At 44.0% G+C, this 25705-nt stretch overlaps 3 protein-coding genes across 3 annotated transcripts; all 3 read left to right on the top strand.

Annotated features, from left to right (window-relative positions):
• The first annotated feature begins 3967 nt into the window (after positions 1–3967).
• Positions 3968–5143, top strand: LOC100829326 (histone H1). Its single transcript, XM_003557419.3, has 2 exons — positions 3968–4213; positions 4335–5143. The coding sequence occupies exons 1-2, from the start codon at positions 4052–4054 to the stop codon at positions 4917–4919; spliced, it is 747 nt and encodes a 248-aa protein (XP_003557467.1). The 5' UTR covers positions 3968–4051; the 3' UTR covers positions 4920–5143.
• Positions 5144–5781: 638 nt separating this feature from the next.
• LOC100829027 (ATP-dependent DNA helicase 2 subunit KU70) lies at positions 5782–18433 on the top strand. The gene is made up of 19 exons (XM_003557418.4): positions 5782–5999; positions 6107–6187; positions 6479–6595; positions 7166–7280; positions 7766–7871; positions 8196–8313; positions 8426–8509; positions 8571–8629; positions 11094–11227; positions 11313–11356; positions 12630–12706; positions 12918–13065; positions 13842–13903; positions 15228–15288; positions 15878–15970; positions 16038–16155; positions 17085–17187; positions 17420–17603; positions 18034–18433. The coding sequence occupies exons 1-19, from the start codon at positions 5937–5939 to the stop codon at positions 18145–18147; spliced, it is 1881 nt and encodes a 626-aa protein (XP_003557466.1). The 5' UTR covers positions 5782–5936; the 3' UTR covers positions 18148–18433.
• Positions 18434–18636: 203 nt separating this feature from the next.
• Positions 18637–21349, top strand: LOC100828759 (probable serine/threonine-protein kinase WNK3). The gene is made up of 4 exons (XM_003561292.4): positions 18637–19154; positions 19299–19336; positions 19440–20040; positions 20138–21349. Exons 1-4 carry the CDS (start codon positions 19011–19013, stop codon positions 21005–21007), a joined length of 1653 nt encoding a protein of 550 aa, XP_003561340.1. The 5' UTR covers positions 18637–19010; the 3' UTR covers positions 21008–21349.
• Positions 21350–25705: the final 4356 nt, after the last annotated feature.

Genomic DNA, 25705 nt, shown 5'->3' with positions numbered 1-25705 from the left:
ACGACGGCACCTCCTTGGTATCCACACATTCAGCTTCACATCGTCTCCTCCTTCTTGATCCAGCAAGCGAGGAGAAGAGGTCGATGAAATTCCAGCAGCACGACGGCGTGGTGGTCGCTATCGTGGAGAACTCAGCGGGCAGGACTTCGCTGTGCGCTAGAGAGGAGGAGGAGAGGGGCTCAGGGGAGAGAGATCCAGCTGAGGGCTTCGTGTGTTCTCTCCCCCTGCTCCTCCCCTCTATTTATATAGGGATGGTGGTCAGGGTTTGCCCCTCCTCCAAGAAAAGGCTAGGGCCGGCTAGGGGAGTCCCGGAAGGATTCCTCCTTCTGCCCGGCCTCCCCACGCACACCACGTGGTGGAGTCCCCCACGTTTCCTCTCCAGGCCCATTACGGGATAATTAATTAGATTGCTCCAATTAATTCATGTAGAGGATTCCGGAATATTTCAGAATCTTCTGAAAACTTGCGGAACCTTCTAGAATATTTCCGGTCAATACTGGAAAATATCCCGAACTTTTCCGAAACCCTGAAACAGCTTTTCCATATATAAATCTTTATCTCTGGACCATTCCGAAGCTCCTCGTGATGTCCTGGATCCCATCCGAGACTCCGAATCAATATACGATATCACCATCTATTTATCTCATCGAACCCTAGCGACATAAAGCGTTAAATGTGTGACCCTACGGGTTCGAAAACATGTGGACATGACCGAGACACCTCTCCGATCAATAACCAATAGCAGGACCTGGATGTCCATAATGGTTCCCACATATTGCACGAAGATCTCATCGGTTGAACCACGGTGTCGAGGATTCAATTTAATCCGGTATCCAATTCCCTTTGTCTCACGATATATTACTTACCCGAGATTTGATCGTCGGTATCACCATACCTAGTTCAATCTCGTTACTGGCAAGTTCTCTTTACTCGTGCCGCAATATAATATCCCCGTGATTAAACACATTAGTCACATGCTTGCAAGCTCATTAGGATGTTATATTACCGAGAGGGCCCAGAGATATCTCTCCGTCACATGGAATGACAAATCCCAGTCTTGATCCATACAACCCAACAAGTACCGTCCGAGATACCTGAAGAACACCTTTATGATCACCCAGTTACGAGATGACGGTTGATGTCCACAAAGTATTCTTTCGGTACTAGAGAGTGGCATGATGATCTCATGGTCTAAGGAAATGATACTTGACATAATGAAAGAATTAACAATTTAAACTTAAGAGGCACGATCAAAAGCTATGCTTAGGTTGGATCTGTCCATCACATCATTCTTCTAATGATATGACCTCGTTAATAAATGACAACACATGTCTATGGTTAGGAAACCTTAACCATCTTTTAATCAACGAGCTAATCTAGTAGAGATGTATTAGGGACACGGTATTTGTTTATTTATCCACACATCTATTTAGTTTCCTGTCAATACTATTATAGCATGGATAATAAATATTTATCAAGAACAAGGAAATATGATAATAACAAATTTATTATTGCCTCTAGGGCATATTTCCAACGGGCGCCCCCGCGGCCGCACTGGCAGATGTAGATCGATGAAGAAAAAGACTGCAATGAGCGCCACGAGGAGATAAACCATGGGCAGACCGCAGATCAATCCCGACCGTACCAAACGGGTTTTCTCGGGTCAAGGGTTTAATTGACCTGGATTAGCTAGATCAGGGTCTGAAAACCTGTGATTAGAAAGTTAGGGTTTGATTCAGAAGATCTTAACAAGTTCAGAGTCTAAAATGGACTTTTCTCATCTTAAAACTCCGTCGACATCGTGAACGAAATGTGAATATGCAAATAATCGAGAGCACATAGGAACGTTCCATACATACATGGAATTCTGATACATTGATTGACTAGTTTCTGAAAGAAAATCAACCAAATCTTTAGACCCTTGGATCAACACTAGAGGGTGTGGATATTTCTTTGCAACACGGGAACATAACTTAAACACAGTGGTGAGAGGTTGACTATTTTAGATGAATCAAATAATCGTATGATATTCCTCCGTCTAATAAAAGATGTCTCAAGTTTGTCAAAATTTGGATGTATCTAGCATGACTTGGTGTATAGATGCATTCAAATTTGGTCAAAGTTGAGACATCTTTTGTTAAGTAGAATGATTGCATTTTACGCGACACGTGCTCATCACACGGCTGCAACGCCAAGTTGTCAACAATGTGCATATGCAAAATAGCCAAAAGCAAATTATAACGTTCCATACATGGATTTCTCATCCATTACCCGATTTTTTGTGTAAAGAAAATCAACCAAAACTTAAGACCATCGGATCAACAATAGACGGTGTGGATATCTCCTTGAAACTTATATATAATCCCCTTTCCCCTTGACCTACACGCCGTGCCCTAATAGCCACAACACTCAAACCGCGCATCACGCCGCCGCCCGCCTCACACTTCTCTCCTACTTGTCCGACCGTCGCCCCCCACCTTACGCCTCCTGCTTGTCCGCCGTCGATGCCGGGGGACCTACACCTCTCTCGTACTCGCCGACCGTCGCCGTGCACCTTATGCCCCCTTCTCGTCAGCCGTCGCTGCAGGCGTCATCTTTGTCCCCTTTCGGCCACAAGTGCTCATGTTGCGCCGACCGATATCACGTTGCTCATGTCTACCTATGTGTTGCAGGCCCCAATCTCTATCTTGGCAACCCGTAAACTACGAGGAGGAAGATGGGCGGCTAGCGGCAGGAGGGATTACAACGTGCTAGAGGAGGGGTTGAACACAGTGGCTTTGCTGTTGAAATCAACCCTTGGTCGCAGATGGCATCGTCTAGCTAGGTGGACGGGAGGGATTATATGTGAATTTAACCAAAATGGTAAGATCTCGACTATTTTTGGATGAAGCAAATAGCCGTGTGATAGAGCAATTTCGTTCTTACGCAAACCGTGATTTATCACCTGTTGCGAGATCTAGTTTTCTGGCCTCTAATTAAACCTGCGTTGTTTGAATGCTTTGAGGGATATCTGTAGCTACTCCTATACGTGATCACGAGTGCTAGACCAATCTTTTAATCTGTTGTTATGTGGTGTAGAAATGTGTTTATTTCACGTTATGATGTCCACTCATCATGTTACCTATCATATACTGTTAGGCACGAAAAGGTAACCTCAGGCTTGCACACCAGCCAATCCATCACACACACAGCCGTACGGCAACGTGTTGTATGGTTCTTATCCATTTGTGTGCTAACAACATTGTCACGACCAAATTAGGCCTGGGAGCTCGCCGGAGTCGGTGCCGCATCGCAAGCAAGGCCCGACGGTGGCCGGAGTTTAGCTGCTGCGCCAGAAGCGACGCGGAGCAACAGAAAAGGAAACATCCTTCACAAAACAACCGTTCCGACCTGCCGTCACTCCGCCGGCGATTTCTCTCGGGATCCTACACCAAATCGAGCGAGACCACTCCCGTTGCAAAGGTAATTTCTTGATCTACAAAATGCATCAAAATTCATGCAAAACGGTAGATCGTGCCGAGAGATATCGCGTGCCGAAGTCGGGAGAGAAGCACACCCACACACCGGTTCCCCCAACCTGACCCGTCATCAGTCCATGGACATTTTCTCCCGGCATTCTAAACCAAACGCCACGAGACCACCCACATTCGAAAGCTACTTTACGTGCCTACACAACGGAGAAAATATGGACGAAAACGATGCACGGAGGCGAGAGTTACGAGCTTGCAAAGTCGGAGCAGAAGCACAGGCAGGAACAGGATCGAGGCCGCGGGCGCCGACCCCTGGGACGCAGGATCCGAGCCACGACGCGAGGAGCGGCCTCGCCCGTTGGATGTCGCCCCATCCTACGGCTGACGTCAAAAGCAAGGCGTATCCGGGTGGCGATCCGCGTGAGGGTCGGCGGAGCCAATCAGAGCGCGCCGCAGCCCACCTCGCCCCCCCGCTATTTAAACCGGGCGTCGTCCTCCACTCCGGCCATCAAACACCCTTCACCGCCGCACAAGCTAAAAGCTAAAGCAAAACCGCCGGAGCTCGTATCCCTGAGAGAGAAATGGCGACGGAGGTGGCTGCCCCTGAGGTCCCCGCTACCGAGGTCGAGTCACCGGCGCCCGCCGAGGTCGCGGAGAAGAAGGCCGCCAAGCCGGCCAAGGCTGCCAAGGCCAAGAAGCCCGCCGCGGCTAAGAAGCCCTCCGCTCATCCTTCCTACGCCGAGGTAAAGAAGAAGAATTTCAATCGATCGATCGTGATTGTTCGTTCTCTTGTGGTTGATTCGATTTATGCTTTTGCGTTTTGGGCTGGATCTGAGATGTTTCGTGTTTGCTGTGACTCCGCAGATGATCACTGCGGCGATCGTGGCGCTCAAGGAGAGGACTGGGTCGAGCTCGGTGGCCATCGGGAAGCACATCGAGTCCAAGCACGGCGAGCAGCTGCCGGGCAACTTCAGGAAGCTACTCGCCGTGCAGCTCAAGAAGCTCGCCGCCACTGGGAAGCTGACCAAGGTGAAGAACTCCTTCAAGCTGCCTGCCAAGGCCGCCGCTGCCGCCCCTGCCAAGGCCCCCGCCGCCAAGCCCAAGCCAGCTGCCAAGCCCAAGGCAGCCGCCAAGCCCGCCGCCAAAAAGCCCAAGGTCACCAAGCCGGCGGCGAAGACCAAGGCGGCCACCAAGGTCGCCAAGCCCAAGGCGTCCCCGAAGCCCAAGGCCAAGACCGCTGCTCCCAAGACCAAGGCCCCCGCCGCCGCCGCTACCCCGAAAAGGGGCCGCCAGGCCAAGGCGGCCAGGACCTCCGCCAAGGACGCGCCCGGGAAGAAGGCGCCGGCGGCCAAGAAGAAAGCGGCTACCCCTGTGAAGAAGGCCGCCACTCCCAAGAAGGCGGCGGCTGCTCCTGTGCGCAAGGCGGCGGCAAGGAAGGCCAAGAAGTAGAAGCGTTTGCTCATCTTGGTAGCGAAATCATGGTGGCCAGAAACCACCATTAGTAGAATCCCATGAATCCTCCTCAGTTTTTAGCAGCGTCTTCCTGTAAATTCGATCCCGTTCTCTAGCTAGCTGGATCGATCTCAATCCTATATCCTATCCTATACCTCCTGTATGTTGAGGACGATTTGTCTTAAAGTTATAATACTAGATGGTTCCTTCTAGATTCATAATCTTTTTGTTGATCTCCTTCAATCCATGATCCTCCAATGCTTGTCGCTAATCTCGTTCCAAGGTGTACTTGTCAAGCTGTTAATACGAAATTGTTTGCTTGTTTAATGTGATGAACAGTAGATTATCAGATTGTGTCGAGGGAGGCTAGCCCGTGAGTAGGTCCTGGACGAAATTTCTGGAACAGCCTGGTGTGCACTGCAATCTGCCACCGCCCGCCGTTGGGTTCTGGGATTTGGAATGGCTTGCCCGGTTGGAATTTGGAGTTTGGACGAAGGGCAAGCGGGAAAAATTTGCAATGGAAATTGGACCTCACAATGATGGATGGGTTCTATCCATACATCCAGATGGAAGATGAACCTGGCAAATTGTCGGCCAGCCACGGAACACGGGGGTCTTCAAATATCTCGGAGTTTTCGTGACGGCAGGTCCAACATTAGAGCTCAATTTTTGCCGATCCATGGACAAGATAAAGATGAACTCGCTCACGAAACATCGAACTGCAGCGGAATCATGCCGCCGACGCTTTTCCTTCTGCAACGAGGACGCCGCCCACAGAGATAGTAGACGGCCGGCCGTCCGTTCAAATTTGGTGAAAACGTTGTGGCGCCATATTTGGAAACACGCGTGGGCCCAAAAGGCCCAGGCCCACTTAGCTATGCTCTCCTCTCCGGCCCCTCTCTTCTCCCCAAGAAACCACCGGAAGGTTTTCCCAGGCGCCCTAAAACCCTAGGACGATTCTGGAAGCTACTGGAAACTTCCCCGACCGCCGTTCGTTGACTTCCCCGACGCGCCATGGACCTGGACCCCGAGGGCATCTTCCGCGACGACAGCGACGAGGATGACGACAACCTCCATGTCCGATTTCCCTGCTCTTGCTCTCTGCCCCCCGTTTCCCCCTTCCCATTTTGGGTTCGATTCCTGCGTGTGTCGGCGATGTGGTGACGCTAACATCTGTTGTGCAGGAGAGAGAGGCAAACAAGGAGATGGTCGTCTACCTCATCGACGCGTCGCCCAAGATGTTCACGCCTGCCACCACCGCCCAGGTGAAGCCTTATTATACGCGCCTAGCTCGACAACACGAGCATGTGTATTCTTTCTTCTTTCTGTATGATCACAAGTTTCTCTCACGGGTTGTCACTTTAGCTTCGAGTGGCAGTATGCCTTCCTTACAGTCATAGGTAACAGAGCATTTGATCCTGATGTTTTGGGGGAGGTGATGCCAATAGTATGGGCTTACTTGAGTCCCTGATGTTCAGTTTGTAAACTTTGTGGAGGATTGTGGTCAATTTTCTTTACTAGGTAACAAAGCATGGTGTCCTTGCCGTTTCTTGCAGTCAGATGAGAAGCAGGAAACACATTTCCATACCATAGTGAACTGCATCACGCAGTCTCTGAAGACTCAGATTATCGGGAGATCCCACGATGAAGTTTCAATATGTTTCTTTAACACTGTAAGTTGCTCCTCAAAACTTTTAATCTATGACTTGATGCTTTGACGACTCTGTTACCAGTGATTTGATTAGTTAGCTAATTTTTTTGCTGTCTGAATCCTATGATTTTTCCACAAGTATTTGTTCAGACCAGGCAACGGTGAGGTATTTGAGTTTCGACCTATTATTCTAGACTTTAAACTTCAATATGCTTCTCTCTGCAACGACTTCTCTTCCTAGTTTTACTTCATATATGTACAATTACTAAGCTGGGGAATTAACAGTGAACTTGAGGACTTAAGTTATGTCTCCCAAGTTGACTTTGTTTATCCTCAAAAGGGAAAGATCAGCACTGCCTGGTGTTGAAAGAGTAACATATTGCTCTAGTTTGTTGTTGTGTCTGTTATAGCAGCTAGCTGTGTGAAAAACTGAGACGAACTGTTTTGTTTTGCACCATGTAGTTTACTATTTTTCAACTAACAGGCGGCGTTGTTGGATTAGATTCTTCATGCTTTTCCTTATGAAGTGAAACTGATACACTAATATTACATGATACCCTCTTTTGATATAGCTTTCACATAACTCTTGCAGAAAGAAAAGAAAAACCTACAGGATCTGGCTGGTGTTTATGTTTACAATGTCACAGAAAGAGAACCACTTGATAGGCCCGATGCAAGGCTGATTAAAGAATTTTCGTGTATTGAAGGTAATCATACTCCATGAATTGTTTTTTTGCACATCTGGTCAGAGATGGAGGGATATGAATGCTAGGCTGCTTCTATATATGGGATGTATAGAGATCCAGATCCTACTCAAACTTCGAAACTGTACAGTTGCATGCTAAACTTATATCAGATTACACAATACACATGCATATAAATCACGCTACAATACTGAAAGTTGAGATTTGTATTATCTCATTTGATTCTTTATCTCAAATTCATTTAATCTCTTGTGTTCTCTTAGTCATTCGAAACTTCAACGCCAATTATCATGTTCCTAGATTGTTGATGTTGATTGCGAAATGTCATTAGTACATACATCGACATCCTAATCATGATGTTTATTTCCATTTTTTTGGTGTGAACAAAAAGGCCAGATGGATAAGATTAAAGTGTGATACTTGTGTAGGGAAATCTAAGCAATTCTCGTTTTTATATATGGTTCTAAATCTTTTTTTACTTATGCTAGATTCTTTTATGAATAATATTGGAAGTCGATATGGAATAACCTCTGGATCTCGAGAGAATACCTTGTATAATGCTCTTTGGGTTGCACAGGCACTTCTACGCAAGGGGTAACACCACTCTACATCGTAGTTTATATTGATTAACAAATTCCAGCAGCATATTAACCTGTTTCTTAGTGGTTTAGCCTGTGCACCTGACAAGTATTACCTGTACCTTTCTGGAGGGATACAATATCACAGTGAAGCTGAAATTGTGTATATTATGCATAATGATATAGTTTGCACTAGCTACATTTTGCTGAATGTTGATGCATATACTTACATGTAATGAGCGTAGCACACTTAAGTGCTTTAACTATCATTTAATGCAATGATTAACACCTTTTTGGTTCAAGTTCAGTGATTCCACCTTCTTGATTTGAAATTCTCCAGATCTGTGAAGACCGTTGTTAAGAGAATTCTCATATTCACCAATGAGGATGATCCTTTTGGTGGTATTACTGGAGCAGCAAAGACTGATATGATTAGGACAACAATTCAACGTGCAAAAGTATGTGTATGACACATCTATTCTATATTCACACCGAACAGCCCACATATGCAAGCAAAGCAATGCTGTATGTTCCTTTTTTTTTGCTGTATGATTACTTGTCTGCCTTCAGGATGCACAAGATCTTGGCCTGTCCATCGAACTTCTTCCATTGAGTAGGCCCGACGAGGACTTCAACATGTCCCTGTTTTATGCAGTAAGTCTTCGCAGCTTCCCCCCTTATCACTGCCAACTGCTAAGCAACTTCCATCTCCCAGGATTTGATTGGTCTGGAGGGAGATGATATAGTGCAGTATGTGCCATCTGCTGGTGACAAGTATTGTTCCTTACTTCTTAAAGCATCAATATTACTTGTTGATTATTTCTTTCTTTTTGTTGATTCGAATGTGAATACTCCATAGCGTCTCATTCTTTGTACAAAAAAAGGTAGAAAACAGATATTGATACTTGAGTCTGAGCTTGCAAACTGTGGTTAATGGAGATAATCCGAGTCAGTCTGACAGAATCAGATCTGCTGATCATTACACAATTTTTTGTGTTTTGTGATTATGCAGACTAGTTATTATCTTCCATGAAATTCGTATAGTGACTATTTTGTGGCAATTCTACACTGGGTCCTCCACATATTTTAGTACTGGAGGACGAAAACATTCAAAGTTGAATGGCTCTTGTTATCTTTGTTTTAGCATAAGGATACTTCCATAAAGTTTTTTGTACACGAGCTCCACTCCACCTCAGCTCCACTCTACCTGTAAACTCCACTCCACTTTCTCACTCTGGAGCTATAAGAAAGTGTTTGGGTAATTTGCTAACTTCAGATTCAGGTTTACAAGAACTTGCTGTGAAAGGACCAAAGTGCCCTCTAGTCTGCTGTTTACTCCGCACGTACTTGCTTGTTGCTACACGTTAACTCCAGCAGCGTACGATCGGTCCATCATACATGTAACTAATTTTTTTAAAGGCAGGTATAACTGTCTGTATAGTTCTTTCTTTTCTGCTAGAAATACAAGAAACAGTTTTAACTACTAAAAAAAAACAATCTGATAAAAGGATACAAGATATAGCATGAATACTTCCATCGACAAAGAATTTTTTGCACTATCCGAAATATAGAAGTAGATCAACGCTGGTAGTGTAGTACTACTAGCACATACAGAGCAATAGGACAACAAGTCATGAACAAATACACACACCAGCCTGTAGGAACTTAAGCTAAATTCCTATCAAAGGACCCTCAATACTGCTCCTTGCAAGCATTAACAAACTTTGGGTCTGTCTGGATGTACCAGCTGCAATCATGATCTATAACTCATCAGAGTCTTGCGAGCACTTAAAAACTCTAATTTTACAAATTTTCTTGTACAGTATCAGCAATCCTCTAGTGCTTACATTCCTAATCCTGCAAACCAGAGATAGCATGATCAATGGTTGCATTCAGAGCTTTCTTAGATCAATGATATTCTATTTAAGAAAAAAATTACGGTTATATTCAGAGCTTTCTTGATCTCTCGATCCTTCATTTCCAGACTCACAGAGCTACATAGGATATACAACCTAGAAAACAATGACGTTGTCGGACATCCTTGTTGCAGCAATTATTATTGAAAGAACGCATATCCATCTGATTTATGCTAAAGATGCAACATTCACAGATATTTTGCTACAAGTATACAAAAGCCATCAATTTCTGCTCCGGAAAATTCAACATTCACAGAATGTGGTAACTAGTAATAGTAATACACTAATCATGATTTTGCTACAAGCCATACAACAATTAGCTGCAATGTTTATGAGGACGAAGAAGAAAATTACAACAGGAGGAGACTGGCTACCTTCTTGGTCGGCAGATGGCTCTGAGGTCCAGGTCGTCGTGCTCGGCAATGAGGCCACAGTCGTGGCAGATGCCGGTTAGCGGGATCCACCAATGCTCTTGCTCTGCACATGGTGGTCTGCAATGAGGGTGATGGCGAGGTTCTTGAGGACAAGGACGAGAGTGTCATGGTTCAGGAGGGTACCGCCAAGCGCTAGGACCTGGTGGAGGCCTTATGCGGTGAGTTGAGAAGATGGTGGCGCCTTCCTGTCCATGCCTTCATACTGGATCTGGACGAGGCATGCGCGGGGTGAAGAGAACTCCGGGATAGTCTCTGTAGGGGAGGACCTCGCCGGGGAGAGGAGGCGGCGGCGTGAGCAGCAGCTAGGGCTGCGCCATGGGAGAACAGAAGCGGGTGAGCGAGGGGATTTCTGACGAGAGGAAGCCGGTTGGTTGGGTCGAAGGGGGTATAGTCAGTGGCATTGGTGGGTAATCTGAAACCAACTCAAAGGGCAGAAGGCTAACAGGGAGGCACAGGAATAAAGTGGATCAACCCTTTACCAGCTTCACCAAAATGAACTAGGCACCATCTCAGCTCCATTCTACCAAAATATGGAATTGAGGGTGTTAGGCACAACTTCACCAGCTTCACTGGTGAATCTGTGGAGTGGAGCTCTCCCAAACACACCCTAAGTAACCTCGGTGGCATGTCTTGTGTGAACTAATCTCCAGCTGTAAGACTTAAATGCATATTCTGCTTGGTACATCAACAAGATTTATTGGCTAACACTAGAGCTTCCGCAATCTGGAGCCTCCAGCTACATCTCAGCATCTCTTGCTATGCATAACAATTGTTATGCTATGGGTCTTACGCTTTTAATCATTTCGGAAAGGACATGTACTTGTGCTTTCCTTTAACTAGACAGTTTAACCTACTCTTAACATCACTCTAGTAACATCTTCTTTGAAGGCTGGAGGATATGACTAATCAACTGAGGAAACGGATGATGAAGAAGCGCAAAGTCAAAACTCTTGCATTTGCAATAACCAATGATGTTTGCATAGAAGTGAACACATATGCGCTAATCCGGCCAACTGTTCCAGGCATGCTCTGACTATCTGTCTGTCCTATGCTCCTTTACAAAATGTTGTTGTGACTTGAGCATAAATTATTTACTTTTATTTGTAGGGGCAATTACATGGCTTGACTCAATCAGTAACCTTCCGTTAAAGGTGAAGTTATGCTATATGGAAAATATTTAAACCAGTCTGTTTCTATTTTGGATTTTACCCATGCACGATCAAAGGTTATTATGCTATCATGACAAATAGGGGCGGAGCCAGGAAAATCAAGTATTGGGTTCACTCTATTATAACCATGGGGTTCAGATGTACTATTAGGTCTAAATTCTATTGAGTTTGACATTTTTTATTGGGTTCATCTGAACCCATTCCTTACACTGATGAGCTCACCATAGTATTGATGAGTACCATCTCTTGGATAATATTTTATATAACATCTAAGCATTTTATTTTCCTGTTATAACTTCAAAGGAAAAAAAATGCAGATGAATACATGCATGGCTTGAAAAAAAAGATATGCATGATTTGATGAGGTGGCATGGTTTGCATGACAATGTGCATGGTGGGCCTAGTGATGTGGCATGCTTGCATGTTCAGAGAAATAGGTAGTGGGGGCCTCCTATTTAGAATTTTAGATATATAAGAAATACCCAGCTATTATAACTTTCTTATTTCAGATGTCTGATTCGTGTTTAACCAATATATTAGATCAATACCCAACTAGTAACTTATTTTTGAATGGAAACTGTAGGAGAAGCCCCGACAGTAAAACATTATTATAAAGAAAAAGAAAATATATACTAGTCGAAAGGGAGAATGCACACAAGCGCAGGCAAGGGGAAGGCAGAACTAGGTGATCTGATCAGTCCATGATTTGCAGACACACGGCTGCAAAGAACCCAGTAATAGTTAGTCAGACCAAAATGTTTCGTGGCCGCACTGCTGGGATCTTAAGAAATTGATTTTATATAATGGCTAAGAGGAGGCAGTGAATTAACGAGCCATAGTTAGAAATTGATCTGATCAGAGGGCTGCATGATATCATCTAATTTGATCGTAGTGCTACTATTTTTATGGTCATGCATATGTCAACCTTCAGGGGAATTGATGGTGAGTTTTGACGTGTCTACCACACAAAAAGGAAACTATCAAGAACTCATCATTCTATAGTACTACCGATTAAGCATTGCTGTGCCTCTTGAACATAACATAAAGTCAGAAACATACAGCACTTTCACATGTGTAAATGCCTGTTTTTTGTACCTGTCCCTTAATGTGCATAACTAAATGTTGCATATCTTATGGCATGTGAGTGTTCTCACTTTTGGTAACTTTCTTTTACTGGGAAAGATTTACAATGCAGCTCTTCTCTTGCTGTTGCTCTGTGCTTACATTTTTTTAACACATAAAATAATGTTCACAGGCTGAAAGGTCTTTCATATGCAATGACACCGGGGCCCTCCTTCAGAATCCTCAAAAGCGCTTCCAGCTATACAACGAGTAAGACGCATATGACCCTGGGGGTGTCATGTACCTATGTATTTTCTTATTTCTGGATTTGAGTTAACTTCAACCATCAGCTTCCTGATTGTTTCACGAATCACTGCAGTGACGGGCCACCCATCACAGACTCCAACATTTGCTTTTTCTTATGTCAGTTCGATGCTTGTATTTGTTATCTTAAAATACCCTATGTATTCTCTTTCTGCAGCAAAGTTGTTAAATTTTCTGTCCGCGAATTGTCTGATGTGAAGAGGGTTGCAAGTCATCATCTTCGCCTTTTAGGCTTCAAGCCATTGGATTGCTTGAAAGATTATCATAACTTAAGACCATCAACGTTTATTTATCCCAGTGATGAGGTAATAACACTACCTTTTTTATACTCACTATGATGGATACTTTGTTATTTCATGAACATTTTTTTTCCTCTCGAGACCATTTACTTCTCTTCCTTGAGGCAGACAATCTAAGTCGTTTTTCCTTGATAAGAATATCCTCATTATACCTGCTTCTCTAGAGAACTGGGCTGTAGGAATGTTAGGAGCTCGTGGTGGGCGGACCCAGGAAAATAATTCAGAGGGGGCGAAAATGTATAAATGGGCTTAGTGGGGGCATTTTCCTTGTGACATGGGCCATATGCTACTGGGCTGGAAAACACAAGTGGGGGCAGATGCCCCCATGGGCCATAACGTGGATCCGCCCCTGGGTATGTCCCTGCCAAGCAGGGTGTGAGTCCTATCAGGAGCAAATTCTGGTATCTCACTGTTGTTTCTACCTTGATTAAATTCCACAGGGCTCCTCCTCCGTTGGATTCATTTTTTATATATTGGCTTCTCTAGCTGGAGCGAGATAATCTTAGTCATAACCTTTCAATAGATTTCCTTGATGAAAACGTTTTCATTATGTGCAGAAAGCATTTTTTTTTTGGTTTGACCTAGACCTTCTAATGCATAGTGCTTCCTGTTCAGCTTCAATAAGCTGTTCTCATAGTAAAAATATTAATATATCCTTCAAATTATTGGCTTTGTCTATATTATCGGGGTTACTAATTTAAACCAAATAAACCTCACGAAACATGTAAAGGGCATTTAAATTCTGGGTGCATACTAAATTGATCTCATTTGCTTTGATGTAGCAAGTATTTGGAAGCACTCGCGTTTTTGTTGCTTTACATAGCTCGATGCTGCGCCTTGGAAGGTTAGTCACTATAACCTATACCAATCCTGCCGCAACTTCTATGACTACTTGAGAAAGAAAGCTTGTCTGTGACCTGGAATCTATGTGCATAAAGCTATCCTAAAAATAAGAATCAGTGCAAAATTTGGTATTGGATTATTGGTTCTCGCATGACATTTTCTTGTTGTACAAGCACTTGCATGTGATATTGATGTATTATTCACAGTGGATATGTAATGAATTCAAACAGACTTTTGATTGTAACATTTTTTTTGTTGAAGTATCACTTCAGGTAGAAGTACTATTAAAATTCATGCCCACTCAAACTGTGGGGAAACACTTTTATGTGATGTTGAGGCATTATTCATAGAGGACAATTATCGAATTCAAATAGACGTCTCTATAGTCTGCTATGCTGCCAGGAAAGTGGGTGAAGGAAAACTTTTTAGCGTATGATGTGGAAAGGATGGCAAAATACGGTAGGCAACAGGGAGAGTTATTTCTTTTAGGTCATAGATCTAAATGATTTTTTGGGTACTCTTCTGAAATTTAAGTGGCCAGTGAATGTCATTTACCTGTTATCTTTTAACCCGGGAGCACATGCCCCAGGTATTTTTTTTAAATGCAAATGCAAATTTTTAAAGAAAATTAGACATGTAAATGTTTGAGTCGCGTCTGTCGCTGTAAATTTTCATGAAACAAAGATCATTTTTTGCGGACTGTGTAAAAACATAAGTTTTAGTGTTTTTAAAATTCATTCTTTAGCACTGATTTTTTTTCCAGTGCAAAAATTTCAATGAAACATGGTTCTAAAATTCACATGTGATTCTTTTAGATTTCAATTTTTTAGTTTACTTTTAATCCCAGGAGCATGTTCTCCTCGGAGCCATTGGGCTGCTTTCCTGTTTCGTCTTAACTTTTGTTGGGCTTGTATATTGATAGTACTAATTTGTGCATTGAGCTTTACATGTTTGGACTTCATATTATCAAATGTGGATGTCAAAAATTCAAAACACTTCCTTTGGTTGCTATTTTGGTGTTTTGGTAGTTGGCACCTATGCTCAACTTTACACGTTTCTTTTTTCGTGTGGGAGGTGCCAAAGTCAATAAGAGCTTCACTTACATATCTGGAGTAGTATCTATGGCCAGGACAACAGATATAACGCCTTATCCTATCATGCGTTTCATCTTATCCTTCATGGCATAAGTGGCTGAGGATAGACTAAGAAGTTCTGTATCAAGATTACACACGCTTATAGTATTATAAATGTAACATTTCATGTTTGTCTTCTACGGTTATATGATCCTTGTTACAAACTTACAATTATGATATGTATGATTTCAGGTTTGCTCTTGCATTTTACGGGACACCAACCCGCCCGCAGCTGGTAGCCCTTGTTGCACAAGTAAGCTATGCTTTCCATGTCTATGTTTTACAATGATTGCTAGGTAATGCGTGTGATATCAACAACCTCTTCAGGAATAAATCTATTCAATATAAAAACTCAGCTTGTTTCCGTACAAAAGGATCCTGGTAATTATGTTTCCGTACAACATGAGTGTTACATATCAGCATATCTAGGCACCACAGTGCTACATCTGGAAACATTTGGGTTTGATTATTTCAGGATTTGACTGTAATATCCATGCTTCTTTCAACTGATTACTTAGATATATCTCAGTGAGGTACTGATTTAATCTGTAATAGACCCAAAATGACTTGGCTCCACAAGCACCTCTTAGTTAAAAAAAAAGTTACTCAACTTTTCCATCTTCTGATTTCTCTGACTTCCCACTTGTAGGGTAAGATGTGAAAGTTGATGATGCAAAAAGTTCTTACATAATTCATAACATAAAGACACATGCATCACATTCACTGTTTTTGTATTGCTGTATTATTGTATAACATGATAATTTTTGTCTGAGCTTCTTGGGTTTCTTATTATGTAGCTATAACTAATTTGCTTTCCGAAATGATCGCTGAGAAAAACACAGGAAGAGGTTATTTCTTCTGGTGGTCAAAATGAGCCCCCTGGAATGCACATGATCTATCTTCCATATTCGGACGATGTTAGATATCCTGAAGAGGTAACAACCGGCACTGCATTTATGTTTCGTCTTTTCAGTAAGCCAACAATTTTACATTGGTGTGCAGGTTCATCTGACTTCTGGGGATGCACCTCGTGGTACAGATGAGCAAATTAAGAAAGCTTCAAATTTGTTGAGGCGTACTGAACTGAAGAATTTCTCAGTACATGATTTTGCTAACCCAGGTAAATCACTACATTTATATAATGGCAAAATATCAGGTGAAAACCACACTTTCGGTGCAAACTCTGTAGAAACCATATTTAGATGTTTTAAAAAATTCATACAGAAATACAGCATGTTGGAGGTATGATGTTCTAGCACCCTGCAAAATTTCAAGTCGAAACTCAATTGCGTTTTGAAGAAATAAAAAAGAGAAATATACAAATGAATCTTCCCTACTTATAAAGTTTGGAGTTGGTGGTCGTCCGTTCACTCTTTCTCAGCGGTTCTCTTCTTACCCAACAACGCGGACCTAACAAGTCAGACCGTGCATTCCCACGAATTGGAGCTGCAACCGATACCCCTTCCTTCCGCCAATCTCTTCCTGTTGCCCCTGCTCCAATCTCCATGAGCTTGGTTCATAGTTCAAATCGACGTCGGCCCATAATCTAACTATTACGTTGTTATATGTAACTTTTTTCTTTTCCTTTTCTTTGCGATTTCATAGCAATGCATGGGCACTATGCTAGTGTCTAACAGTGAAGAATCACTATTCATGCTGATTTTGTTTGTTCCCTGCTGCTAAACTCAATTGAGTTTGGACTTGAAATTTTACACACATGTAAAACATCACTTCTTTAACATATGCGATTTTTTTCGAACTTTTTACGATGGTTTCATGGACTTGTGACCATAAAGGTGATTTTCACCGGATATTTTTGCTTATTGATAAATTAAATTTACTGTTAAGCTATGTATTCCTCTCAGAGATTTCCCCCTATCTTGCATGACTATATATCCCAAGAGTGCTTGGCTGTTTGCTGATGCATGTAGCCCTAGATCCTGTTGGGTCAGCATGCCGACGAGCATTATGAAATTACTGCAAAGCACTCTAAATTCAGTGATATCCTCATTATTCTCATTGTGGCTTCTGTTCTCCACCATGAAACAGCTTTGCAAAAACACTATGGGATCTTGGAAGCCTTAGCTTTAGGTGAGGATGAAATGCCGGATATAAAGGATGAGACTCTGCCTGATGAAGAAGGCATGGCTAGGTACATGTTTTTATTTGTCTATGTGTGTGTGCTAGACCCTAATTCCCCTATTAGTTCCTTGCAATCTATCGCATGCTCGAATAAGCTTAAGGTATTTTTGTTGTCTGTATAAGAAAGCATGCCATGCCCAAATAAGCTTCGGATCTACTTATGTACTTATTGATTGTATAGAAGCAACATGCAACAGTCATCTCTTTTGTTTTTGTTGGATCTTTACTTACTCTTATTTCAGGCCAGGAATAGTCAAAGCTATAGAAGAATTTAAGGCTTCAGTATTCGGTGAAAATTATGACCAAGAGGAAGCTGAGGCAGCAGCATCAAAAGCTGGGGCCTCAAAGAAGAGGAAAGCGATTACTGATGCAGCTTCACAGAAAAGTGCAGCTTATGATTGGGCAGACCTTGCAGATACTGGAAAGGTGAGTAATCAGGTTACATTACCAAGATTGTTCTTCGAGTTTGTTAAGCACTAAATTTTGCCAAGAACTGCTTTATACGCAAAACTATTATCGGATAAATTAATCTGTTGATAGTCGCCAGTTCCTCTACCTGTTGCTGTAGTTCCAACACTAGCTATAGCAGCAACATATGCTGTACCTTTGCATTTTATGCACCATAGATCCACCAAGAATCATTGGCATGTTCAATGAGATTGAGATAACATAAAACGCAAAGCTTACACATCTAAAACTAATATGCTGCATCGTTTCATCCAAAAGATTTATGAACAACATGCACGTTTAAATTGGATTTCCATCGGTCTCTCTGAAGCATGCCATTCATCCAAACCCCAAGTTAAACCACACTGATGTTTGTGTTGTATAAAATTCTGAACCTGCGATCTTGCAGCTCAAGGAAATGACGGTGATGGATTTAAAATCCTACCTGACGGCGCATGGCCTCCCAGTTTCCGGTAAGAAAGAGGCGATCATCAGCAGGATCCTGACTCATCTAGGCAAGTGAAGCTACAACAGCTGACAGAAAATCTGCAAGACGTCTGTGGTAATCAAAGTCAAGTGTGTGCGTCTCCCTTTTGTACCCATATGCTTGGCCTGCGGTAGTTTTGTACTCCCTCCGTTCCATAAAGATTGGTACGGATTTAAACTAGCTTTAGTTCAAATTCATGCCAATCTTTATGAAACGGAGGGAGTATATAGCACGATCGATCACAACATCAGGTGCCGAGTCGATTGACATCCATCCATGTTAAGCTTATTTGCAAGTCGTGTGCTCTTGTGGTTTCTCTTAACACTGCGTCACTTTGATTTCTGTCGCTATCATGCCACTTGCTTGATAGGAGCAATTCTTTTCCTTCTGAACGCATTCTCTACTCCGCCTAACGCCGCCGCAAAGAGACGTCCCAAATCAGTGGAGTGGATTTGGGACGGAGTGAGAGTAGATTAATCCTTTGATAGTCGCCAACTACAGCATTGGCAATCCATTGCCGAACCCCGTCCGACAAGGGTGCGGGTACGGCGTATTCATACTCCCTCGTCTTATCACGTTTGCCCGTTTCTGCACATAGATTTGCTGCATATTTTTATAGTTCCAGGCAGGATTCCATGCATCCAGCTACAAATTCCCAAGCTTAGGAAGCACCGGCGCCTCTGCTCTACTACCTCCTCCACAAACTCCATTAGCGTACTATATTAAAAAAATCGTCACGCTTAATTAACGACAGAACGAGAGAGCGAGAGGTGCTCTGCCTCTGCCGCCCTCGAGATCCCACTCCGCGTGCCACGCCCCCGCCCCTGCCGGCCGGCCGGCAGCCTCCGCTTCCTCCTCCTCGATCTCCTCAGGCCTCAGCTCCTCTCCACTGGGAAGCAATGCCTGAGCAAGCGAGGAGCTGCCATGGGGCGGCGTCAAGGACGAGACCACGGCAGAGGAGCCATGGCGCCCCGCAGCTGCCGCAGGCCGGTGACCCGCCAGTAGGGTATGCGGAGGTCGATCCCACTGGAAGATACGGCAGGGTACGTTGCATTTTGATTCCCAGCTTCATCATCGTTCCATCGTCTTCTTCCTCCAGTCCAGCTGCCTCTCTGCTTTATCGGAAAAAAAAAAGCTGCCTCTGACGAATGTTCTTCCCCTTCTCGCTTCTCCTCCTCGCGCTGCAGTACGACGAGGTTCTCGGCAAGGGCTCCGCAAAGACCGTGTAATTATCAAGACCATCTCCGCCTAATTAAGCTTGACCACTTTCTTCTCGAATGGTCTGCGTGTGCTGATTAATGGCGGTGACTGCTGGTGTGAGGGTGCAGGTACAGGGGGTTCGACGAGTGGCAGGGCATCGAGGTGGCGTGGAACCAGGTGCGCCTCCACGACTTCCTGCGAAGCGCCGGCGGCGGCGGCGACCTGGACCGCCTCTACGGCGAGGTCCGCCTCCTGGCGGCGCTCCGGCACCGGGCCCTGATGCGGCTCCACGCCGCCTGGGTCGACCCGCGCCGCCGCACCCTCAACTTCCTCACGGAGCTCTTCTCGTCCGGAACCCTCCGCCAGTACAGGGAGAAGCACCGGGTGGTGAGCATGGCGGCGGTGCGGCGCTGGTCCCGGCAGATCCTGGAGGGTTTAGCCTACCTGCAGGGCCACTCCCCGCCCGTCGTCCACGGGGACCTCAGCTGCGCCAACATCTTCGTCAACGGCCACAAGGGCGAGGCCAAGATCGGCGACCTCGGTCTCGGCCTCGCCGCCTTCCGCACGCCCGAGTTCATGGCGCCCGAGGTCTACGGCGGCGAGGACTACGTCGACGGCCGCGCCGACGTCTACTCCTTCGGGATGTGCGTGCTCGAGATGCTCACCCTGGAATTCCCCTACGCCGAGTGCTCCTCCTCCCCCCTCCAAATCTACAACAAAGCCATGGCCGTACGCACGGACCAATCTCTCATCCACTTCCTTCTTCCTTACTTGCTCAACCCATAATCATGGCGGCTAAGCTGAAATTAAGGGGATGGATTTGCAGGGGATAAGGCCTGAAGCTCTGTACAAGGTGAGGGACCCGGCGGCGAGGCGATTCATCGACAGGTGCCTGGCGCCGGCGTCGCGGAGGCCCGCCGCCAGGGAGCTGCTCTATGACCGTTTCCTGCAGATCGGCGGAAGCTTCTCTGATCCAGGGGATGTGGTGCACGATTATTATCATCCTCTCCATCGCCAGCCTTCTTTTCAGGAGGAGTACCAGCACCAGCACCATGCCGACAGCAATGGCGGATCTACGCCGAGCAACGGACTATCGAAAAGCATCAACGGCGAGGAGGAGGAAGACACGCTGTCGGCGGATAGATCGTATTGCGACGACGAAGGCGAGGATGATGGTGGTGAGAGCGCCAGGTACCATGGGGTTGAGCTGCTGTTCGATGAGCACGAAGTCGACTGCAACGGCGATGATGTTGGCGGCGGCGTGGAGATGAAGATCAAGGGGAGGAGGATGGAGGACGGGGGCATCTTCCTGCGGCTGCGCATTGCCGACAGATCAGGCCTGGTCCGGAGCATCTACTTCCCGTTCGACGTGGGCGCCGACACGGCGCAGAGCGTGGCGGCGGAGATGGCGGGGGAGCTGGACATCGTCACCGGCCACGAGGTGGCGCGCATCGCCGGGATCATCGACGCCGAGGTCGGCGCCCTGGTGCCGGAATGGGCGGCGGCGGGTCCTGCTTCACCAGGCATGGACGGCGCCCCGGACGCGCCGTGCTGCGACAATTGCCGGCCGTCGTCGTACGGCGGCGGCGGCGGCTCGCTGCTGGAGTTCATGTCGTCGGCGGGGCACCGGGGTTGCCGGTGCGCGGGGCTCCACGGCCGGTTCGAGGAGATCACGTCCCAACCAGCCGACCAATAGCAGCAGCTGCATTTTTGAAGATCATCCATATCCTTGACCATTCATGGCACGCACAGCAGCGACCTTGGGGTCCGATCGAATTTTTGGGATGCGGCGCACGAGAATGCACCATGTGCAATCTCTGATCTCGAGAGAGAAAAGGATGCGGATTACTTATTCTAAAATAAACTCACTCCGTATTTACTTTCCGGAGAGAACCAAAATACGGAGTACGTAATTAACAGCGGCTAAACAAACCATGGGACATTTGTGACACCCTGGAAGAACAGAGCGTGTACTGCAAGAACAGTGTTGTTTGTCTATTCATGTTTCGAAAAAGAGAATTCGCAGCCGGTACGTCCAGATGTGGTTCATGTTTCGCAGACCTTTTTCTTTTCACCGCACACACGTACGTCCACGTGAACGCTCGCTAACCTCGCATTTATTTTCTGTTTTTTATGTTTATGTCGTCTTTCTTCGAAATTTTGTATCGGGTACTTCTTGGTTTTTAATATTTTTATTCTAGATTTTTTTGAAAGTGGGCATTTCTCTGGCATCTGACTTCCGACTATGACGAAAAATGTTTAAATCTCAATTGATGCATTAGAGTATTTAAACTAAAACATAGGTACCATCCCCACTCTTCTCTCACACGACGTTGTTGTTGGATTAAGATACGAGAGCCAACACGTTGAGTGATTTCAAACTACAAAACAAGCAACTTCTAAATAGCAAAAACCGTTTTTTATACAAGCAACTTCTAAGTAACAAAACCATGAGACAATGAGACACATGTTTTATGATTGTCAGCTTGCTCGCTTGTACAAAATGGTCGATCGTGTAGGTTGCAATGAATTTAGGTTGATCCACATGATTGGAAAAATGCGAGAATAGGAAAAACGGAGGATTGCTATGTCATGTCCACTTAAACCTTCTAGGATTTTGTTTGCCCTAAAGTTTGTCTGATTACACCAAAGAATTTCTATCAAGAGGCTGGAGTGGATGGCAGATTTTCTATGAAATGTAGTACAAATGAATCCTCTGAAAAAGTTCCTATGGATTCAATCCTACAAATCAAACGACCAACGTAGGAAAAAATTCTAGGATTTCAACCCTACAAAATTCTTATGAAAACCCTTTGAATCAAAGGAGGCCTTATAAGTGCCACGTGGTGTTCCCAATATGCTTGGCCGCTGGTAGCAAGGTTTAGATAATAGACTTGAATCTTAATTCTAGTTGGGGCTGCAACCTTCTATAATCTATTGATCGCTATGGTTGTGTGAAAATCATAGTGCCACGGCGTGTTTACTCAGGTGGAGCGGGTTGCCCAGGAAGTGTTTACACTACATGGATGGCAATATAATTGCAGGATCGATGCTCCAACACTGTGATACACATTTTGTTGTTTCGACTGTAATTTGTGGTTGTGTGAATCTATGCAGCAACCGGATGTTTTGATCTTTTACGGATGTATGGACTTGATATTATGTTGAGCATCAGTAGAAGCTCCTTTTTTTGAAGAAAAAAACATTTTCCTGTTTTGTGTATATTTTTCTGCAGTAAATTATGAAATAAGTTCAAAGCAACAGAGTTCATCAACCGCAAACCAAGCCTTGGTAGGCAAGAAATTGAATTGTGATCAGCTGGTTGAGCTGCATGTAATCTTCTTATACATATTGCCAAGAAAAAGATGGGTAATACTTTTGCTAAGCAGACGACTGGAGTCCATTCCTTTGCTTACCTAGCCTACCTGCTCTGAAGATTTTGCAAAAATAAGTAAAGGGAGACTTTCTTCTTCAAAAGTGGCATTCCTCTTCATCCATATTTTATGATTCAGAATGGAGGACGATATATTCATGCCTAACTGAGATGCAGCAGAGCAAGGTGCATCATGCAGAAACACATGGCAAACTTTTCTGAGCTGACATCCGAAATATGGCAAGTTGGTGACCACTTTTCTATGTTCTCTACCTTTATGCATCCAATAATTAGGCAGGAAAAAGCCACTGCAATAGAAGTGATGTCCAAAGCTGCATCACAGGTCTAAATTAGGAGCTGAGGCATGTCCTGAACAGCTCACTAGATTGGAACCTCTGATAAGGACGTACATCCATACTGCATCCATGGCAAGTTGATGTGTAAAATTTATCAGCATGCAAAAATTGCACATTGCCAGCTATTGCTGGGTGGCATATCTATTAATGCCTTTCTCACACCAGTCCAAGCTAATAAGTTGGTAGCTCCATTATGGACAGAGGGATATACTAATTTTATTTATCCTTTGACACCCCCCAAAAAGAAATGCTATATACAGTGTTGGATCAAGGGGCAAAGAGAAGGTCCTTGTGTCCTTTATCATTTGTTCGCAGAGCAATAAATAGACCTTCCAAATTCATTCACGTCTTCTTCGAAATAGCCCATTTTACTAGATTCACAAATATGATCATGCTGGCCCATTCCATTTTTTGTACCAAAATATTCCGTTTTGGCCATTCTTTGAGATTTGTAGGCTTGCTATCATTGTCCATGGGGCGTGCATCTGAGAATGCAGTGGTGAATAATTGGTGACACAGTATGATCAAATACAGTGTCTGAGCGTGCATAAAGACACATCTGCATGCAGTTTTGTGGGAAAAGGGAAAAATATACTTGACTTTTCTTTGCCGCTTGAATATTTCCAGGATGCTTGATTTTATCATACACTAACTAACTAATTCCTTTGAAGACATTTCATGGTATTTCGACGTGTTTCTTCGAGATTAGGATCACTTTTATCTCTCTCAAAACAAGATCAGGAGCACTTTAGCACCTCAAGAGTGTTAGCAATGCTCAATTTCTCACCCCACCTGCCCAACATATTGTATTACAATTACTATAAGGGATTCTATAAATATGGTTGTACATTATGTTCTACAACCCCCATTTAATCTGAGATCAACAAATTTGAGTTTATTACACATATAAATGTGATAACGTCTGACTACAGAAATGGCTGAAAATGACCTGGTTACAGTTAATAAAGTCCACTAGTCTTAATGATTTGGCAATGGAGAGCAACTTTGTGCAGTAAGGCCCTTAAAGTTCCCTGATAAGCATGAAGAGTAGCACCAAGCACGTCAGGATTGACTGGCAGGAGTTGAAAAGCATCCCTGATAATCTGGCATGCATTTCAAATATGCATAATACAAATAACTGACGATAATATACAAGACACCTTTGTTTTGATGGCACATAATTCTTGCGACAACCCTAACAAAGAGGCTTATAAATTCTCACATAATCGAGATAAAAACACAATGGTCGACGCAGTTTCAGATTATTAGAGTTATATTACGGACCAAAGAATGCATTCTGTTATAGAGCAATTGTACCAAAATAATTAGTCATGAAACTGAATGAAGAATTTCGCATGTTCCCATTGAACTGAGGTCATAGCATCTCTCTCATGATTCTGTACAGGGAAACAGGAAAAAACTCTTTTCTGCTTCCCAAAATTGGCATCCTGGAGATCTGAGGATGCAATGGTGGTGCCTAACCAGGCGCCTTTTTTGTCGGTCTAGTCTTTTTCAGATCAATGGTAATTCTGGTCGCCAAACTGCTGGTATGATACAGCAAATGCACGTTAGGAAAATAGTTTTTTTTAAATGTGAAAAAACAAACAAAACGAGTGTGTCTATTTCTTGATCCACTCGGTCAATATGGCCATCTGATGTAAACTCTCTCCGTAATCAGTTGAAAGATCTCCAAAACTTAGTTTGAAATCAAATTTCTTAAAGTTGTCCCACATTGTTGAAAGTCCATCCCCCAATAACTGAAAGTTTTCCAAAATTACTGAAAGTTCATCTTCAAATATTTAAAGTTCTTCAATAAATTGAGAGACTTTTAGAGTTTTTGGATGTTCATCTTAAGATATTTGAAAATTTGTGCAATTAAATTGAAAGATCTCCAAAATTATTGAAATCATCTTCAAATAACTGAAAGTTCTTAAAAAAAGTTGAAACTTCTTACAATTTGAAAATCTTAAAACTAGATCTTTGAACTCAATATTTAGATTTCTTTACATACATTTCTAGACGTATCAAGACAAATGAAAAGAGCCAGACATATTTAGGCTTGTCTCCTGTCAGAATGTGACTGAAGGAAAATGGTGGCAGATGACCATAGATTAGGCACACCCAATAAGTTGTGACATGGCAAGAAAACTAACTCGTGCCATCTCGGAGCACCGGAGATGCCACAATTCTTACTCCCACGGCTACGCTAATACTAGCAGCATCGTACTACTCTACTTCCTTCGTTTCATAATTCTTGTCTCAAATTTGTCCAAATATGGATGTATCTATTCTTAAAAAACATCTAGATACATGTAATATTTCGACAAGAATTATGAAACGGAGTGAGTAGATTATATATTACGGTTGAAATATCAGATCCCGTATCAATTTCCCAATAAGCATAAACACATCCTAAAAAGGTGAAATCTTGTGGTGTACTTCGACACTTTCATGTAGGATCGAAAGGTTTGGGAAAAAACACAAAGGATGGAACGGCAAGACAATTGGTGGTCTTGCCAGGCAAAGGAGCGCATGGACCGAGCCGGTTCCACCGGGTGCTGTTGCCGCTCGGCATGCCAGCAGGCAGCAGCGCGTGACTCCTGTGCATCTCAGGAGTGCGTCCAGGCCTCTGAACATAGTGCACGACATGGAACAACGGAAGTGG

This window comes from Brachypodium distachyon, chromosome 1 (assembly GCF_000005505.3).
Source record: "Brachypodium distachyon strain Bd21 chromosome 1, Brachypodium_distachyon_v3.0, whole genome shotgun sequence".
NCBI classification, from domain to species: Eukaryota; Viridiplantae; Streptophyta; class Magnoliopsida; order Poales; family Poaceae; genus Brachypodium; species Brachypodium distachyon.
This window is presented reverse-complemented; position numbering and strand designations above follow the sequence as displayed.

Bases quoted from the DNA above. Each gene is read 5' to 3' on its own strand.
- LOC100829326 (XM_003557419.3), top strand. From the start codon at position 4,052: ATGGCGACGGAGGTGGCTGCCCCTGAGGTCCCCGCTACCGAGGTCGAG. The intron at 4,214-4,334 runs GTAAAGAAGAAG...GTGACTCCGCAG, and splicing joins CTCATCCTTCCTACGCCGAG to ATGATCACTGCGGCGATCGT.
- LOC100829027 (XM_003557418.4), top strand. From the start codon at position 5,937: ATGGACCTGGACCCCGAGGGCATCTTCCGCGACGACAGCGACGAGGAT. The intron at 6,596-7,165 runs GTAAGTTGCTCC...TAACTCTTGCAG, and splicing joins CAATATGTTTCTTTAACACT to AAAGAAAAGAAAAACCTACA. The intron at 17,604-18,033 runs GTGAGTAATCAG...GCGATCTTGCAG, and splicing joins ACCTTGCAGATACTGGAAAG to CTCAAGGAAATGACGGTGAT.
- LOC100828759 (XM_003561292.4), top strand. From the start codon at position 19,011: ATGCCTGAGCAAGCGAGGAGCTGCCATGGGGCGGCGTCAAGGACGAGA. The intron at 19,337-19,439 runs GTAATTATCAAG...GTGAGGGTGCAG, and splicing joins AAGGGCTCCGCAAAGACCGT to GTACAGGGGGTTCGACGAGT. The intron at 20,041-20,137 runs GTACGCACGGAC...ATGGATTTGCAG, and splicing joins TCTACAACAAAGCCATGGCC to GGGATAAGGCCTGAAGCTCT.